This window comes from Elephantulus edwardii, unplaced genomic scaffold (genome assembly GCF_000299155.1).
Source record: "Elephantulus edwardii isolate Elephantulus edwardi_28Jun2011 unplaced genomic scaffold, EleEdw1.0 scaffold00116, whole genome shotgun sequence".
In the NCBI taxonomy this organism is placed as follows: Eukaryota; Metazoa; Chordata; class Mammalia; order Macroscelidea; family Macroscelididae; genus Elephantulus; species Elephantulus edwardii.
Window position 1 is genome coordinate 592,007 of NW_006399866.1, and position 19,967 is coordinate 611,973.

At 39.4% G+C, this 19,967-nt stretch overlaps 1 protein-coding gene across 1 annotated transcript in view; it reads right to left on the reverse strand.

Annotated features, from left to right (window-relative positions):
* The window catches only part of NUP214 (nucleoporin 214kDa), a 125,923-nt gene that overhangs the window by 9,337 nt on the left and 96,619 nt on the right, over positions 1–19,967 (reverse strand). The window contains exon 31 of the mRNA XM_006892442.1: positions 6,989–7,145. Within this exon, the coding sequence (XP_006892504.1) occupies positions 6,989–7,145 (157 nt within the window). The remainder of the gene's footprint in view (positions 1–6,988; positions 7,146–19,967) is intronic.

Below are 19,967 nucleotides of genomic sequence, written 5' to 3' on the forward strand. Positions count from 1 at the left end.
GTATTTTGCTTTGTCATTCCGAGCAGTCTTTTGGAATCTTCTGTTCAGCTCTTTAGTATCTTGAGTTCTTCCTTGTGCTTCAAATTCACTGTCCTGGAGTCAGCTCCTACTCACAGCTGAGCCTCCAGCTGGGAGGAGACTGCCCATCCTTCTCCCTCAGAGCCGCTGGAGGATTTGAACTGCAAGGTGTGGTCTTTTGGTGTGCAGTGCAACTTGGCACCCAGCACACTCTTATTTCAGGCATTTTCTTTAAATCTGTTCTTTGTACCCACTCCTTCCTTTTTGGGGAGAGATAATGAATACCTTCTCACCATTATTTTGAGGATTTTTTTATAATTAGCTATGCTCACAATAAAGCAGAGAGATGCTAAGAGAAGGATCGTAAAGACACAAGCATCAAAGGCTGCAATAATAAGCTCAGGTTTTCTCTGAGGGGCAACAGAGGAGCACTGCATGTCAGTGACAGTGATGTGCAAGACCAGTCCTTCCCACAGCCAATCAGAGGCTGAGAGTGAAGGTGATGGGACAGGAGGTAATGTTCTCAAAATCTAACCACATGAAGAGGTGCCCCACCACTAACCTGTCTATTTCAGTTTCTCATTTCACTCTACTTCCATTACCACACAATTTGAGATAAAACTTTAATACTTCCAGCTACAATGCTCTTTATCGCCAACCCCAGAAGGAGACAATCTTCTATAACGAAACCTACCACTACAAATTTCCAGGCGCCAAGACTATGACATGAATCTTGAGGGGGTCTCTTCTCTGTAAAACTGATGCTGTCAATTTGGCAGCTCAAGACAGGACCTATGTATCTAGCATGCCAAGGAATAATGGCTGGACTGGGGTTAAAAAAAACCAAAATTTTTTTTAAAAAATCACTCTGTTGTTGGGTATGACTCATAGTGACCTTAAAATGTTATAATTATTTATCCCCAGTGGTATCTACAAAATTTGATCCTAAGCAATTGGATCTTTACTTTTTCATAAATTTTTATCAGAATATTTATTAAGAAGCTTAACCATCCTAGAAGTTACATTTGATTAATCACTGGTAATATACTTGCTACTAAAGATGAGGAAAGAGGCAATTTATCCATTCCTGTAACTTGGCATTTTGAAAAGATAAGACTGTCATTTCTTGATTTTGTTTAGTGTTGCTGTACCATTCAACCCACGATGACTCCTAGCAAGCCCATGAACGACAAATCTGAACCTTGCTCTGGCCTGCACGCCTTGCATAATTTCTGATATGTTCGAGCTCATATAGTTCAGTCATGTGTCAATACATCTTAACACAAAATCCCACAGAAACAAATTTGAGTGCAAGATTAGGGTGGATTTCCTTTTGGAGCAAGTTCTAAGAAGTGAGAAAACATCTAGAAGACTTTCTTTAGGATAAGTGGTTTTTAAGATCTTCATAGCATAGCACAGTGGAATGAGCAATAGTTTTTCCATCAGACTGGGACTAGAATGTGGAACAGGTATATGAACTTGGGCAAGACTCAACAACCCTAAACTTCCGTCTCCTCACGCATAAAATGAGAATAGTAATTCTAAGTATGAGGATTACTTGAGATAATGTTTGTAGAGCACCAGTTTACCAGATGGTGCACTCTCAGAAAATACTACTTCCCTTCTCTGTTCTCCTTTAACTATTCTTCCTTCTAAATTCCAGTCAGGTCAAATATAAGAAACCTAAACACAGGGTGGGTCAGCAATCAAAAAGAAAATCTTTCACTGCACAAAGACTCTAAGAATGAAACCACTAAAGGTGTGGAAGTTGTAGTCTATGATCTCAAAAGCAGCTCAGCTCTGCATATTAAGAAAATTCAACATTTATTTAAGCTTGACTGAGGTGAGGAAGGTGCCATCTGATGATAATTTTTTGGCTACTGACATAAAGCTCTCCTTCCATCTCCATAGTCACCAGGAAGTCTCTTAGCCCCCTCCAAATATAAGCTCCAAAATAGCCGCTAGTTTTTGAGAATATATGAAAGGAGAGAATTATCTTCATTGTTGGAGGACTATTTCTCTGCAGAAGACTGTTGTTCACTTGTGGATAAGTCGGTCAGTAGAAAGACAGTCTATCTTTGCAGAGCTGTCTGATGAATGGTACTTTGGGGGTAACCAAACCTATTGCTATAAATTTCAACTCACTGAGATCCTAGAAACACTGGGTACCATCGAGCCAGAACGGACTCAGAGCTGAGCCTCCAGTAGGTTTTCTGAGGTGGTAACCGCATAGGAGGAGGTTGTCCATTCTTTTCCTGTGGAGGAGCTGGTGGATTTGAACCCCTGAGGTTATCTTCGGGTTAACAGCGACATTCTCTAAAGACTATGCCAAAACTACCGCAAGAGGGCTTCCAACCTTGGAGTTCTTTATGGAAGTAAAGCAGATTGCTGCATTTTTCTCCTGGAGTGGTTGGTGGTTTTGAACTGCCAACCTTCTAGTAGTGGTCAAACAATTAACTACTGAACATTGGGCTTCTTTGAGGGTGAGAAGCAGATATTAAACTAGCACCAGCTGTGAACTTTCACATGGCTCTGCTTCAGTCTTTTATTTGGCAAAACCAGTATGATAACTCAACACCAGGGTCTGACCCAAATTACATTTGATACAGATTTTGATATGAACTAAATGTGATGTTAATATAGTAATCATAAAGACCAGGTCAGAAGAAGTTTTCGTCAAGACATTTCCTTAAAGAGCAGCTGTAGAGGAGTCTTAGAGCTCCAATCATTCATTACATGGCTTTTTCATTACCTGATCCAATGGCTTGTCTTTTGGGTTGAGCTTAAAGACAAAAAAACGCACAAAGAACAACTCATAGCAGAGTCCTCAGGACAAGACTAAAAACGGGAATGGGACCTTATGGATAAAATTCATAGCAGAGAGGAGATGACATGTTACAAGATTCTCACTGAGATGGACTGACACAGCAACTGCAACAACGGGCTTATGCACAGTGAGAAGAGGATCAGGTGTACGCAGCACTGCTGAGGGCCAAGGCCGACTCACAGTTGATCCTCCAAGGGGTTTCCAGAGGCTGTAAATTGTGTAGCAGGAGATTATTCATCTTTTACCAGATCTAACACAGCACTAGTATTATTTAAATGTTTTATTTCTTTGTACTTTGAGTGAAAGTTTATAGAACTATTACTGGTTTACTCAGGACCCCCTGTAGGCTGAAGCAGCCCCTGCTGATGCCTGCAAACCCTGTCCCGGGCCTGTGGATCCTGGTGGGGCCTGGCCTGGTCTCTGGCAGGGTTCAGGCCAGCTGTTCATAAGGTCGCTATGAGTTGTATTCGACAATACCTAACAACTGGTTTAGTATTCAATTATTTACAGATTTTATTTTATGGCATTAGTTACACTGTAAGAGCTACTTGCTACTTCTCTGTGATTCTCATTTCCACTCATCCTTCAATCCTATCCTTACCTGACTTCCCAGGTTTCTCTCTGGGCAAACACTGCCTTTTACAAATCAGCTATGACTCATTCTTCCAGTGGGTGAACACTTGCCTGGTAGTATTGCTGACCTTACAAGCATGCCTACTGCTTGGTTGTAAGTGGAGCCCCGGGGGCGATTTTAGCTCCAGGCTCAGTTACTGAGGGCCATAGTCCTGAGGGCTCCAGTGCCCCTACTAGTGCAAACCTGGTCATTTTTGTGATTTTGAGTTCTGTTTCATAATTTCTCCCTCTCTGTCCAAGGATCCTTTTAGAGCACAAAGTGTTGTCTTTATGGACCACTGAGTCAGAACTTAATCATAACTGACCCTCCCCATCTTTCTTCCACAAGCACTGGTGGATTCAAACTGCCTTCCTTTGAGCTGGCAGTACAATTTCTGACCACTAAGCAACCAGAGCTCCCTGGATAAGGATAGTAGCAAAATAAAACCAGTCAATTTGATAAAGATTTCAGGCTAAAAAGAGACAAGAGACTTAATGCAGGGAGTGGAGTCTACGTTACCTCAGACGACTATGGGGGACATGCCTTATAACACAGAGAAAAAAATAGCAGAGAAGTAATTGTTTGAGAAGCAAGAAGAGAACAAGGATAAGCATTAACATAGTCAAAAGGAAAAAAAAAAAAAAGAACTCAAACTGTCAAATGCGGCAGCCACCCCAGGAGAAAGAGGGTGTCACCAGAGACTGTGCACAAAGCATTATCAGAGCTGGCGTGAGCACAGCGCCCTCCCCCCAGATGAGGTCTAGCTCCTGTCTCCCTTCCTCTAAGCTTGCACTTGTGGATGTGGCTTTTGTATTTTCTCTTGTGTGAAGTTTCCATTTTTTTTTTTATATTTTGAGTTCGTTTACTGTACAGTCATTTTAAACTTTTATATGTTCAAAAAAAGGGAAGAACTGGATGGTAGCCTGTTATCACTATTAAACATTTTGATCAAAGAGTCTTTAGAATTCTGCTGAAATGGGGGGCAAATGTAGAATAGAATTTAAAATTTTCATGGACCTTAGACCTTCTCAAGTCAAGCGGGCTAGAAGTAACAAGTGCCTTGAGATAATCTTTAAACGTTAAGGAAAAATTAGTCCCTTAAGTTTTCCTAAAACCAAGTGTGTGCTAACTAGTAAAAATGTCTGTCTTGAATATTATGCTTTTAAAAGAGCTATTTTTATGGGATCAAATCGACGTTCGGTAATTTGAAAGGTTGTTTGGGTCTACGGCCATACCACCCTGAATGCGCCTGATCTCATCTGAAAGGTTGTTTGTAATGAAGCCTTAGGGGGCACTGAGTTTATATTAATGACGGAAAACAACTCAGAAAATGAGGAGGATGAAATGTACACCTTGAACAATGTAATCAGCATCACTGAACTGTACACAGAACTGCTGACTTGGTAAATGTTTTGCTGTGTATATTCTTAACAATGAAGTAAAATTTTTAAAAAGTCATATATTCAGTTTTAGAAATAGAAGCGATGGCGTGCCTGTAAATGTTTAACAACAAGCTGGGCTGGGGTAGGGGGTGTGCCTCAGGAGAGGTAGCCCTGATTTGGATTCTTTGCCAATGTCCATGAGGTACATGCTGTCACCATAGCTGGGTTCAGCCTACCACTGTTACGCCACTGAATGCAGAATTGGAGCAAGATGTTCTCAGCTGATTCGTAAGGAGATACAAGCTAGCCACAGCGCATTAGTGACAGAAGGAATTTTTTTTTTCTAATACTAATTTATTTACAAGAAGATAATTCTTAAGAACCATCGCACTAGACATAAATTAGTCAGGAGAAAAATTTTTAAGATGATAATAGATCTGTGGAAGAAATCAAGATTTCTAACTAATATTAATTATCTGAGGTGTATGTGCTACTAACTAAAAATGCCATGTGTCTGGTAGTTCAAACCTCCTAGTGGCTCCCCTGGAGAAAGATGGGCAGTCTCTTCCCGTTAGGATTTATAGCCTTGGAAGCACCACACAGGGTCACTATGGGTCAGGATTAACCAGACAAACACTGGGATATGTTGTTGCTGTATTGTGTTCAAGTTACATTTGGCATATTAACTAAGATCTAATCAAGCTTTAGGCAGTTTCTTGTTGTAGGACTAAAAACAATTAAAACTCCCACCCTCAAAAACCTCCACCCAAACACTCAACAATTTTGAGTCTATTTCCACATTGGAAAATGGAGCAACTGAGGCAATGACAATATCTTTCAAAATGTGTGCTGTAGAGAGATCCCAGTCCTGGGATGACAGTATGGAAAGAGCTCATGCTGTCTCCCTAGGTCCCTGGCTTCTGCTTCAAAGTGAATCTGGTTTTGCATAAAGATTTTGTTTAAGAACTGGTTTACACTAAGTTTTTGAAAACTGCTAGACTCGATTTCTAAGATCCCTTCATTCTGGGATTCTAAATCTATCCTGGCAGACTGAAAGCTGAATAACAAAAATTTCCGCTTATATAACTTCCCGAGTCTAGAGGTATGTGTCTCTTGACAAGCAAGCTTTCCATGCGTATTACTAGAGTAGACAGTGACATCAAAGACCTGGTTTTGATCTATGAATTCCGATGATTTAGGATTCAAGTTTTGCTTTCAACTATGTGAAACTTAATATTTAGGTAACAACTGTGCTGTACGTAGAGCATTAGCTCTTTATAATTAAGATCTATTGCACATAAGAAGCCCTGGTGGTACAGTCATTAAATGCTTGGCCGCTAAAAGGAAAGGTTGGTGGTTCAAAGCCATCAGGTGCCTTGTGTGAAAGCTATGGCAGTCTGCTTTGATAAAGATTACTGTCTTGCACACACTATGAAACCATTCTGCTTTGTCCTATAGTGGTGCTATGATTTGGAATCAACATACAGCAAAGGGGTTCTGATTTCTAATTTTTTGTTATTGTGTACTGAGAGCATCCAAGAGCAAGATGAGAGGCTCATATCTTCCCACCACAACCTCTTATCAGCAACAGGATATTTAAAAGCAAAGAGTATAAGATTTTTCATTTCCAACCATGTAAAACAGATCAACAAAGAAGTTTGAAATCAGCTGGAGAAGAAGGTGACAACATAGTTACCGAATTGGAGAAAAAGAAAACAAAAAATGTTAGAGGTTGAAACGAGTAAGAGCTCCAATCCTTGGTTTCTCTGTTGTGACTGGTTTTTAAAGCAAATTCAGAGAGAAGTACCACATGGCACCCCCCCATGCTCTGTTGCTACCCCTTTCTGCCTGTCTGCCTGCATTCACTTCAAATCACTTTGCTCCTAAGAAGTGCAGCGCTGTGGGCCTCGGGAGCAGCTCCATACTCAGACCCTCTGCCTGCAGCCCTAATGTCTTTTTTGCAACTTATATGGACATCTCATTTAAAAAAATGTAAAAATTTAAAATAAATCCCAACCACACTGCTTTGGGGGAAACAGTTTAAATGGGCATCTGAAACTTTTCTTTCTATATTTGCTACTGAAAGTTGGTAACAACATGAGGAAGACAATGATGACATTTGAGGGGCTGGGAAAGGCTGTAACTTACTTTGGGTGGCAGTAGATCCAAAGCCCCCGCTGGCTGAGCTGAATGGGTTTTTGTTGGCTGCATCCTGGCTGGGTTTCCCTCCAAGGCCACTGAAGAAACCTCCCCCTCTGCCAGTATTTCCAGACCCAAACACAACACCACTGGATGAAGATGACTGCTAAAAAACAAAAGAGGCAGGAAGCGAGATAGGATGAGAGGTCACTGTGAAACGGCAGGCCATGTCCTCAGGCAGGAGGCGCTCACATCTGGTTCAAATGGAAAAGGTAAGAGAACTCTGATTAGTTCTGATATAGATGCTATAACAATCATGGAAGAAGCTGGCCTTCAGATACGGTCCTCTGGAAACATGATTTAGGGGAACTCCAAATGTTTATCTGCTCTGCTGCCATGAGTCTCGGCATGGCATGATGGTGGTAGAGGAAAGTCAACCCAAGAGCTTCCCCAAATGGAAAGTTTGAAAAGATTTACAGGCTAGTGTAAACGCCTTCCTTGGAGTGCTGGAGAATTAGGTACGCTGAACTATACTCAGCAACTGAGAAGTGACTTACAAGGCCTTTTCTCTTAATTTGTGCACTTTTATTTCATAATGACTTTCTCAGTGCTGCAAAAATCAGCCTACACTAGTTACATTTTTGAAATGATGACCACAGTTGAATTCTACCTAGATTGGTAAATCTTTTACTCAGAAGCTGCTAGTTTAGGGACATATTTTGACCCAAAGACGCATTAAGCACCAGACATTCTACTCTTGTTTGGAAACAGGCTCTTAAGACTAATGCTAGATTTGAGGGACCATTTATGTTAACAGTAATAGCATTTTGGATGATAACACAGTTGGAACCAACTCATAGCTGACCCTGCAAGTGGCTGTAAATCACACCAGAGGAGGAGCTGCCGCTGGATCCAAATCACAGGGCACGTGGGTCTGAGTTAGCAGCATAACTCTTTATGGACTATGTCACCAGAGCTCCCTCCTCAAATGATCCACCTCAAAATGGTGAGTGAATTAAATAAACTAAAAAATGCAATGCACTTTAGAGCAGTGCCTCAAATAGAATGGTGTGCTCAAAACAATGGAGCAGTGACTGAACATGTTGTATGTGCTGGGCACTTTCCATTTGGTCCTGACAAGTCAAACCTCCGGTGAGCTACTTCAAAACACAGCCAGGGAGCTCTGGTGGCCTAGTGGCAAGACACTGCACTGCAAACCCAGAAGTACATGGTTCAAATCCACCAGATGCTCTGCTGGAGAAGGAGGGGGCAATCTCCACCTGAACCATTCAGATCTGATTTGACGGTACATGTATAAATAATATAATAAAATAAATAAATAAAATACATTTTAAAAAACAAACAAACAAAAAACAAAAAAAACCAAACCACCACAGCCGTAATCTGGCTACTCCCGTTTAGATACAGAGCCACCACGTGGTCCAAGTCACCATTACTTTTGTCTGGACTGTACAAGAAGTTAACTGGTCCTCTGCTTCCATCTATTTTCGTGAAGTACCTAGAATAAACTTTAAAATTGCATCTTCTCACCATGTTTAGAAATTCTAAAAAGCTACATGGTCTGGTTTATCTTCTGGCTTCGCTCACCAACTGCACTTGTGTGACACAACTGAATTACACTTGTCCTTTTGTGCTTGGCAAATACTGACCAGTTGTTGCCTCGGGCAATATACTTGGTAGTTCCACTGTTTAAAATGCTCTTTCCTAAGATATTTTCAAGGTTTCTTCCTTCCCTTCCTTTTTAATCACTTAATGATGAGCAACAGCTTTTTCAAACTTGGAATCCAAGCATAAAAGAATGGGCTCTGGTAACCAGGAAACGGGCTGTGAATGGACATCTAATGCATGCACGCAGAAAATATTAGGCTTTTTAGTGAAATTTCAAGTATCAGGCCCAAACCTATTAAACTCCCAATGTGGACATTTCTGCACTACCAAGCAAGCAGTTTCATATGGCTCAAATGATTTTTAAAATGTGATTTGATAAATATTCATAAAAATGAACAGACGCAGATACTAAACTTCACTGAAATGAATATGAACTGACAGTCAACGTACTCTCAAAACTAGGTTCAGGAGAATCTCATTAGTTTTAATTAAGCTAAATAACAAATTTTTAAAAATTTATTTTGGAAAAAGTTTTAAATGCACAAAAAGTAGTAGACAGTGTTGTGAAATGAAGCCCTCAGCACCCAGCTTCAACATGCACCTAGTCACTGTGGACAGGGTTTGTCTCTTCCCCTCACTCACTTCTTACATGTATGGGTCTGAAGCAACTCTTACTTGAATCATTCCATCTACAGATTTTGTAAGTCTCAAAAGCAAGACACCATGTTTAAAAAAATGTTAAAAAATAGTTTAACATGCATCAAAAGAGCAAAGTTCAAATTTCTCAGTGGTCTCCTAATTCCTCTTTTTAGCTTGCTTCTTTGAGTAAGAAGTCATACAGTTTACACATTGACATGGACTGGTAGGTCTCTTAACTCTTTTTCCCCCCTATAGACTTCCCTTCTGGATTTCTTTACAATCCAATTGTTGAGCAAAGCAGGTCACTTGATCAAGAGTTTCCCATGGTCTGAATGCTAACAGCATCCCATAGTGTAGTGAGTTGTTCCTCTGACCTCTGTTTTAAAAACAAGACTAGTTTGAGGAACTGATGCACCTTGTGGTGATTCTGTGTCAGAGAACTGTGCTCTATCAGGTTTTCTGTGTCTGATGTTTCAGAAATACATCTCCAGGGTTTTACTCCAAAGTGATTCTAGATAGATTCAAACTGCCAATATTTTGGTTAGTGGCAGAGCCTATTAACAGCCTGCACTATTCAAGAACTCCATTATCTCCTAGAAGGTGGTAGTTGGATTTGTAGGCTTGATGAAAATCATATCTGCTTTTTATGGACAAAATTATAAGTCTGCATCTTCCTTGTCTTTCAAATCTCAACTCAAATGTTGCTTCTTCAAAAAAGTATGTCTTTAATTTAAAACACCTAATCTAATTTAAAACACCTTCCCTGGTGACATTATCCTGTTTATTTCCTTCACGGTATGAATACGACATAAGATTATATTGTTTTATTAATGGCTGAGTCCATCAAATGTTAAGCCCTATGAACACAGCTACTTTTGGCTGTCTTACCACTGAATTTCTGGATGAATGGCTACATTAAGTTGACAAATGTTGGTTTCAATAAAAATTCTCTAATTTCCTAGCTGGGTTAACACCATCTTAACATTATGTCTTCTCATCCCTAAACACAGGCCATCTGTCCACTTAGACCTTCTTTCAAGGTCTAAGAAGTTATTCAGGGTATGAGTTTTACATTCCTTTTGATAAATTTATTCCTAAGTATTTTATTCAAGAGTACTGAATATACCATGGACTGCTAGGAGGACAAACAGGTTCGTCCTGGAGAGGGTAAAATCAGATTACTCCTTAGAGGCAAGGATTTTGAAGCTCCATCTCACATACTCTGGGCATACTGCAAGGAGAGACCAGTCCCTGGAGATGGACATCATGCTAAGGAGAGTGGAAGGAGAGTGTGAGAAGAAGACCCTCAATGACATGGATTGACTCAGTGACTGGTGTAATTTGGGGTACGTGTGTCAGAGACAATAAGGTTGGCTTAGGACAGAGTAGGGTTCAGAGCTGTTGTGCATAGGGGTTGCTTTGAGTTGCAAGTGACTTGATAGCATGTAACAACAACAATAACAACTACATTTCATTCTTCTTGATGCTACTATAAGCATACTGGTTTTCTTAATTTTGAATTGTTCACTCCAATTATAGAGAAATGGAACTGACATTTGTGTATTTCTTGTGTACCTTGAAATCTTGCTGTATTCACTTTTCAGTTCTGACAATTTAGTGATGTGTTAGAATTTTCTATATACAAAATGGAAAAAAACTCTACAAATGAAGATAGTTTAATTTCTTTTTTATTTCACTTTCTAACCTAATTGCCCGAGCTACAATCAACACATGCTTTTGAGATTCATCTATATTGCAGCATGAATCAGCCAATCTTTCCTTTTATTGCTCACTATTCCACTGTCTGAATGCACCCATGTTATTCTTTTGTTGGTGAACATCTGGATAATTTACAATTCGGGGCTGTGGTAAATAAAGCTGCTATCAGGATTTCTGTGGAAGTCTTTTTGTGGATATGTGTGTTTATTTCTTTGGGGCAAATACCTTAAAATGAGGGCACATGTAATGTTAAGATAAAATTGCTAAATAGTTTTCCAGAGTAATTGCATCATTTTATGCTCCCATCAGCAATATAGGAAAAGATTTAGTTATTCTGTATCTTTTATACATTTGGTTTTGTTAGTTTTAAAATTCAAAAAACACCCTAGTGGGCTTCAAAGGAATCTTGGAGGTGCACTGGTATTCAACTGTTAACCAAAATGTCAGCAGTTCAAACCCACCAGCAGAATTATGTGGTAATAAGCATTGCTGTTTCTAGTATGTGCACAGAGTTTACAGCCTTAGAAAGTATGGGGCATTTGTGCTCTGTCCTATGGGGTCACCATGAGTCAGAACTGACTTGATAACAGTGGGTTAGTAAGCATCAAGTACGAGCTTATTAAGGCCTTATTATTAGTATTTTGCAAATGAAAAATCAAAGCTGACTCACAGACCCTGCACTAGCTACCTAGTTCTCACTAGAGGTGACCACTTATCTTTCTTCCACAGAGCACTTGGTAGATTTGAAATGCTGATCTTTTGATAAGTAGCTATCACATACCTGTTATACCATCAGTGTATATTCTGGGTATTAACTCTTATCTGACACATAATTTTAAAACATAGTCTCTCATTTGCACATTTCTTCACTTTTTAAAAAAAATGTCCTTTCATGCACAAGAGAAGTCCTGGTGGTGCAGTGGTCAAGTGCCTGGCTAACCAAAGGGTTAGATGGCTACAATCTACCAGTGCTCCAAGAAAGAAAAATGTGGTAGTCTGTAAATCAAAGACTTATAGCCTTAGAAACCCTACAATACAAGGTTCCTACGGGCCAGACTTGGGAGCTCTGGAGTCTTGGTGGTAAGGAGTTGTCCTGCCAACTCACAGGCTTTGAATCCACTGGCTGCTCCTCAGGAGACAGATGGGCAAGTCTTCTGTATGATTATTGACACAGAAACCTCACTGCAGCTATGAGGCAGTTCAGGTTTGATGGTACGTAACAAAAACAACAAATAGTTCAGAAATGACTTGATAAGAATAGGCTTGGTTTTGGGGTTTTTTTAGTACAAAAGGTTTTTTATTTTGATAAAGTCCAATTTATGTTTTCTTTAGATGTTCATACTTCTCATGGTAAATCTAAAATTCATTGGGGGGAAAAAAAGGCCCTGAAGGTTTCCCTCTGTCTTTGTTTCGGAGACTTTTCTGGCCTTAGTGCTTGTATTTAATCTGCTGTTGTGCTCAGGGTTGTGAGGGAGCAGTTCCACATCACTCTTCTGCATGTGGAATCCTATTTGTCCTAGCCCCGTACATCAAAGAGCCCACTAATCGGGCCTGGCACCATTAGGGAAAATAAACTGGCCGTAAACATCGAGGTGAGATTGTTAACATTCTGTTTAGAGTTTTTACATGTGTGTTCTGGAGGAAGACTGGCTTATAATTTTTCTTCTAGATGTTTATGTTGGGCTCAAAAATTAAGTTAAGGAATGCTCATTCTTAAGACAAATATTATTATCCCTCCTTCAATATCTCATAGAATTCATTAATAAAGTTATTATCTGAATAAGTTATTTAGGGGAGAGGCTGGTTGGAAAATTTCTGACAACTGATCCAATTTCTTTAATGGCCACATTCAGGTTTGGCTTTTTCCCTTAAACAGAAATATACCCATTTTGCCTAAATTTAAATTTGATTCCCAGGAGCAACAATTTCAAAAATTACTACATTAACTTGGGAAGAACTGGAGAGCAATATGCGGAGTGAACTAACTCAGTCTCATAAGAAGAAATACGGCATAAGATCATTAGTGCAGAAATAGAATTAGTAAAACATGTACAAGGATCCAAAGGGTGAAGGGAGGGAGCAGAGAGGTGAGGATGGGGAAATCACAGGGTTGTATAATTTGGTGGGTGGAGGGAGAGGGTGGGTAAAGAAAATGGGAGGAATGTCGTGGGGATCTGGAAAGACAGGGTAAATGGTAGGCATAGTTCAATGATGATGAATTTTATGAAACATACTGAATGGGATGATTGTATGAAACACAATGTGAGAGGTTAGTGTGAAACACAATGTATATGAACTTTGCAAGCAAAACAATATAATAAAATAAACTGAGTGCATGTCACTCTCATGTCTCTTTAATGCCACCAGCATCTGTAATGATATCTGTGTATTTTTTTGTTCCAATTTTTTGAGCAGGACACTATCCTCGTAAGATTGAATTCAAAGGTATAAATTTTCTTCTACTCATTGTGTTTGCTGTATTTCCCAGATTCTGGTACTTCATTAAACTCAACGCTGGCGAGGTGGCGCTGACTCCGAGCTGCCTCTCCGCACTGGGTCTCTATGGCTCTAAAGGCACAGAGGAGGCAGCATCTGCCTGCTGAAGCTACTGGTGGATTTAAACAAACAGGTAGGCACAGCTGTTGGGTTGGCAGGACAAACTTCTCAGTCTACACCTTCAGAGCTCCCTTTCAATATTTAGTATCCAACAGTTTATTAGTTAAAAATATTTTCTGACAAAAACCAAAATAAAATATTTTTTAAATCAATGATGACTTATTATTTGATCTCTTTAGAATTTATCTTATTTTTCAAACATGGGAGATAGTTTTATCACCTTTACCAATATTTAGTTCAGTTATACTGTGGCCACACATGTGTCTCCAGATGGAGACTAGCCCATGGTAATTTGTTAAGACATACATTGTTGCCAATTATGTAATTTTCCTGTATGTTCTTGAAAAGAAGATATAGAGTCCAACTATTGGCTGACACTTTCTAAATAAATACATTAAGTTAACTTTGTTAATCATGTTACTAAAATTTTTATAACCCTTATAACGGATTTTTTTTGTGTTTATTTCATCAATTAGAAAGAAAAGCCAGGTACCTATTTTTTCCTTGCTATTCAATTTTTTATTCCTAAGACTTTGGTATTAAGTGAAAACTATTACCTTGTGTGGGTGAATGGACTCTTTTATGAGCATAAATGGTTCCTTTTCATCTCTAGAAATATTTTCTGTTAAAAGTAAATTGTTAGTTGCCATTGAGTCTAATAAGACCCTCAGCTACCCCATGAACAAATGTTCTGAACCCTGTAATCTTGTGCCATCCTCACACTTTCTGATACATGAGAGGCTGCTGGGGTAGTCCACCTGGTCGAGGGTCTTCCTCTCCTTTGCCGACTCTCCACCGTTCCGAGCATTATGTCCCTCTCCAAGGAAGAGACATTACTAGAAACATGCCTGAAGTATGCGAGGCAAAGCCTCATCATCTTTGCCTCCAAAGAGCACTCTTTCCAAGGCCACACCCTTTCCAAGACATATTTGTTTGTTCTCTTGCCTGTTTTGGGGATGTCCAGGGCTCTTTTCCAACACAAGGCATCAATTCCTCTGTCATCCGTATTCACTGTCCAGTTCTCAGATGCATAGCAAGTGATTAGAAAGATGATGGCCTGAATTGATGCACCTTATCCTCAAACTGACATTATTACTCCTCAATAATTTTGGAGAGGTTCCTAACTGCTGACTTCCTGACTTGCGGTACTGAGGGAGTTAACTGTATATACAAGTAAGATGAAGTTGTTGACCGTTTGAATCTTTTCTCCATCCATCATGATGCTGCCTACTGGTCCAGTGGTAAGAATCTTTGTTTTCTTGACATTGAGATACAATTCATACCAAAGGCTGCATTCCTTGATTTTCTGCAACAAGTACTTCAAGTCTTCCTCACTTTTAGCAATCAAGGTTGTGTCATCTGCATAATGCAGGTTATTGATGGGTCTTCCTCTGATCCTGATGCCACATTCCTCTTCACAGAGCCTAGCTTCTTGCATAATTTGCTTAGCAAACAAATTGAATAGGTATGGAGAATACAACCCAGACACGCTCACTTCTTAATTTTAAACCATGCAGTGTTCCCTGGCTCTTTTTGCACAAGAGCCTCCTGATCTAGGTATAGGTTTCACATGAGCACAAGTAAGTGCTCTAGGATGCCATTTCTTCTCAATAACTTGTTATGATCCAGAGTCAAATGCCTTTGCATAGTCAGTCAATAAAGCATCAACAGACATTATTCTGGCAGTCTTTACTTTCAGCCAGGACCCATCTGACATCAGAAATAATATCCCTGGTGCCTCTTCTAAATCTTGTTTGAACTTCTGGCAGTTCCCTACCTATGCACTGTTCTAGCCATTTTTGAATAATCTTCAGTAGTATTTTGCTTGCTTATAATATTAACAATATTGTTTGACAGTTTCCACATTCTGTTGTATCACCTTTCTTGGGAATGGGACCTCTTCCAATCCACTGGCCAGACAGCTGTCCTGTAAATATCCTGGCATAGAATGGTGAGCACATCTAGGGCTGCATCTGTTAACTGAAACAAGTCAATTGGTAGCTCATTGATTCCTGGGGCCTAATACTTTGTCAATGCCTTGAATGCAGGTTTAACTTCCTCCCTCATTACCATTGGCTCCTGCTCATATGGTACTTTCTGAAATTTTTCAGTGTCAGTCCTTGCTGGTACAGTGATACTGTGTATTACCTCCACCTTTTTTTCTTCTTCTTCCCTCTTTTCTTTTTCTTAATGCTTTCTGGGTCATTCAATATATTGTCCATAGCATCTTTGAATACTACAACTATAGGCTTAAATTTGTTTTTCCATTCTCTCAGCTTGAGAAAGAAAGAGCAAGTTCTTCCCTTTTTATTCTCCAAGTCCAGCTCTCTTTGTTCTGTCTTCTCGAGGTGCCCTTTAAAATATTCTGTTCAGCATGTTTTCCCTTTGTTTTGGCTTCTCAACACTTTTGTGCAATTTTAAAAGTCTCTCTGACATCCATTTTCGTTTTCTCTATCTTCTCTGATTCTGTAATGACCTTTTGCTTTCTTCACAGATGATAGCCTTGATCTCATCCTGTAACTTATCTGGTCTTTGATCACTGGTGTTCAAAGTTTCAAACCTATTCTTAAGATAATCATGAAATTAAGATGAAATAGATTCAAGATCATATCTTGGTTCTTGTGGACTTATTTTAAAAGTCAATTTGTTAGTTTTAATAGAGCAAGACCATCATTCCATCATTCTTTTGGTTACAATCTGCACAGCATGTCATCTTCTAACTTTTCACTTTTACTCCTTTAACCTGACCAATTTTACTTTTTTGGGGGAATATCTAGTCCCTCTTTTTGAGCTATTTGTTCTGCCTAGCATTATATTTTTCATCTTTGTAGTCTTAATTTTTTTTTTCCTTTCACTATTCCATCTCTTAGCCCTATTAGTTTGGGTGCCACCATACATTTTGTTTCTAATCTTTTAGTTGTTCCCTCCCCAAAAGTTCTAAGACGCATGCTTAACTCTCAGAGTCTAAAATTAATGAATATTCTTTTTCTGAACAATATAGGATCTTAAAACACCCCCAAATCCTGTTTCTCTTCTCAACTACAATGTCACAGTTTTTATCTATTTTCATCCTCTAAATGTACTACCAATATCATATTAACAAGGGCTGAAACTGAAGAGGACCTGAAGCACCTGCTGCAGAGGGTCAAGGACTGCAGCCTACAATATGATTGAGGCTCAATGTCAAGAAGACTAAGATTCTCACCACTGGATCAATTGGCAGCATCAGGATGGATGGTCAAGAGATTGAGATTGTACACAGCTTTAGTTTGCTTGGCTCCACAATCAACACTCTTGGCACCAGTAGCCAGGAAATTAAAAGGCGCATTGCCATGGGAAAGTCTGCTGTTAGGGACCTCTCCAAAGTACTGAAGAGCAATGGTGTCTCCCTGGAGACTAAGGTGCATTTGATACAGGCCATGGTCTTTGCAATCACTTGTTATACATCAGAGAGTTGGACAATGACCAAGGAGGATGAAAGAACTGATGCCTTTGAGCTGTGGTGCTGGAGAAGAGTATTGAGAATACCATGGACTGCTAGGAAAACAAACAGATTTGTCCTGGAAAGGGTTAAACCGGGTGGCTCCTCGGAGGCAAGGATTCTGAGGCTCTGTCTAACATACTTTGGACATGTTGTGAAGAGAGACCGGTCCTTGGAGAAGGACATCATGCTTCGGAGGGTGGAGGGACGGTGCAGGAGGGGAAGGCCCTCTATGAGGTGGATTGATTCAGTGACTGGGATAATTGGGATGAGAGTGTTGGAGACAGTGCGATTGGCACAGGACAGAGCAGAGTTTAGGGCTGTTGTACATAGGGTCGCTACGAGTCGCAAGCGACCCGATGGCACATAACAACAACAACATAAATATATATAATACATATATTTAAATATATCTAAATTTAACATACATCACTTTTTTATTTATCACTTTTTAAAAATCTTATTATTTTACACTTAAATAAGATATTATTTTCTTTCTGCGTGAAGGATGCCCTTTAGAATGTCCTTCATGTCTGAAGACTTATAATTCTTTCAATATTTATTTAAAAAAGTCTTATTTACTTCTCTCAGAATATTTTCTTTTTATTCTCCCTAGGTCTGGAACAAACAGCACCTCCTGATTTTTACTCCTATAGAGGAGTAAGCTGTCAGTCTAATCCTTGCCTCTTTGGAAAGTAACCTATTTTTTTTCTGACTGCTTATTTTTTTCTCTTTGCTATTCTACAGTTCCACTATGACAGGTCACATTACTCACAGTCTATTCTGTTCATTATTTGTCCAGCTTTTTGAACCTAAGAACTATTGACCTCTGCAGATTTTGGAAATTTTTAATATTCTTACACACTTTCTCTCTCCCTTCTTCTGAGACTCTAATTAAATGTATATTAGAGCTATTTTTTTCTTGTTGGAGTTTGCTCCCACTTTCATACTTTTAGCTTTCCAGGACACATTGTCATTTCTTCTGACCTGCCTTCTGGTTCACGAGGTGGTAAACTATCACCCACGGGCTAATTCTGGTATGTGCCTGTTTGTTTAAAGTTTTAATGGCACACAACCATATCTCCATCAGTTTAGGTAATACGATACTTTAGGTATGTTACTAGGAGAAGTTATTTCTTGTAGAGGGATATGATGCTTGGGAAAGTGGAGAACAGTGAAGGAGAGGAAGACCTTCAACCAAGTGGACTGACACAGTGACTGCAGCAATGGTTAGAGATCATGAAGATGGTACAGGATAGGATAGGGTTCCAATATGCTGTTCACAGGGTTACAAAAGTCATACTTGACTCACTAGGACCTAATAACAATAACAACAACAGCAACTGATTTAGTGCTTTGATGCTACAACAGCAGATCTGAGTATTTACAACTACATTTAGCTTACAAAGGCTAAAATATTTACTATCAGGTGTCTTCTGGAGAAAGCTTATGGATACCTGTTCTTGCACAATAGTGCTCCCTTCAGATGGATCCAATTTGTTGTTAGATTCATGTGTGTTAAGTTTTAAATTTTAATTATTGAATCCTCCAAGAAGTTCTATTTGACTCTGTTTGCCAAAGCTGTTATGACATTTCCTGTAATTTTCTATTCATTTCTGAAGTTATGCTAGCTCTTGCTTATAGTGTCTAGGTACATTTTACATAGTTGTGAAAATAAGTGTAAAATTTATTTGTAAGAATAATTTGAAGCATAATGGCTATGTTATGTCTGCCAAGGAACTGGAGGTACCACTATCCTAGAACCAAGTCCAATAATGCTCACGGTCTGAGAAGAGAACCATGTGAACCCAGGTCATTGCGGGGAGTATGGATTTTAAATAGGGACCTCTGAGAGTCTAGTGGAAAGAAGCTGTGTTGCAACCTTGAAGGTGCATAGTTCAAATCCACCAGATGCTCCGCTGGAGAAGGAGGGGGAATATCTTCCTGTACCAGTCAGATTGATTCGACAGTACACACACAAAAACACACAATTTAAAAAATTGCATAAATAGAGGCACTAAGACGATCAGATGAGGTTTTTAAGGCTGTTCCTACGTTATGAATCAAATATACAGTGAACTAGTTTGTTTTTCATTTCTAGATTAATTTTTACTTGCCCTTTAATATAAGTTTGCCCTCACTTAGAAATACTTAAGTCAGGTTCTTTATCACAATTATCTTCACGTGCTACAGATGCATCTTTGAAAAATCACTGAGAAATTTCATCCAAGTAATAACTTCTAAAATAAATACTAAGAAAACTTTATATATATAAATAAAATCACTGAGAAGGCATCTTATGCTTTCTACTAGTAGCTAAGGTTAAGGACACTCTGTGGTACTGTCTGTAGGAAGTATGCTGCTAACCCAAAGCTGAGCCTCTCTAAATCTACCAGAGATCTGAAGGAGAAAGATGAGCAATCTCCTCCTGTGTGATTTACAACCTTAGAAAATCACTGGAGGGTTGGGTATGAATTGGTTCAGACTCAATGGTGATGAAAAACAGAAGTATGGTTAAACAGAAACCATATGTACCTATTACACATTACCTCCAAATTCTCAAAAGGCACAGTTAGGAATGGATCTGTGTATCATGGATACTGCATGCATAAGCATTAAGCACTTACAACTGTGCATGAGTTGTCATTGTTATATGCCGTCGAGTCTTCTGCAACTCATAGTGACCCTATGTACAGCTCAGAACTCTGCCCTGTCCTGAGCCAGGCTCACTAATTCCAACATACCTATCCCCATTATCCCAGTTACTGTGTCAATCCATTTCATCTGGGTTCTTCTTCTCCTGCACTGTCCCTGCACCCTTCCAAGCATGACGTCCTTCTCCAAGGACAGATCCTTCCTGGTGACGTACCCACAGTATGTGAGATGGAGTTTCAATTTCCAAGC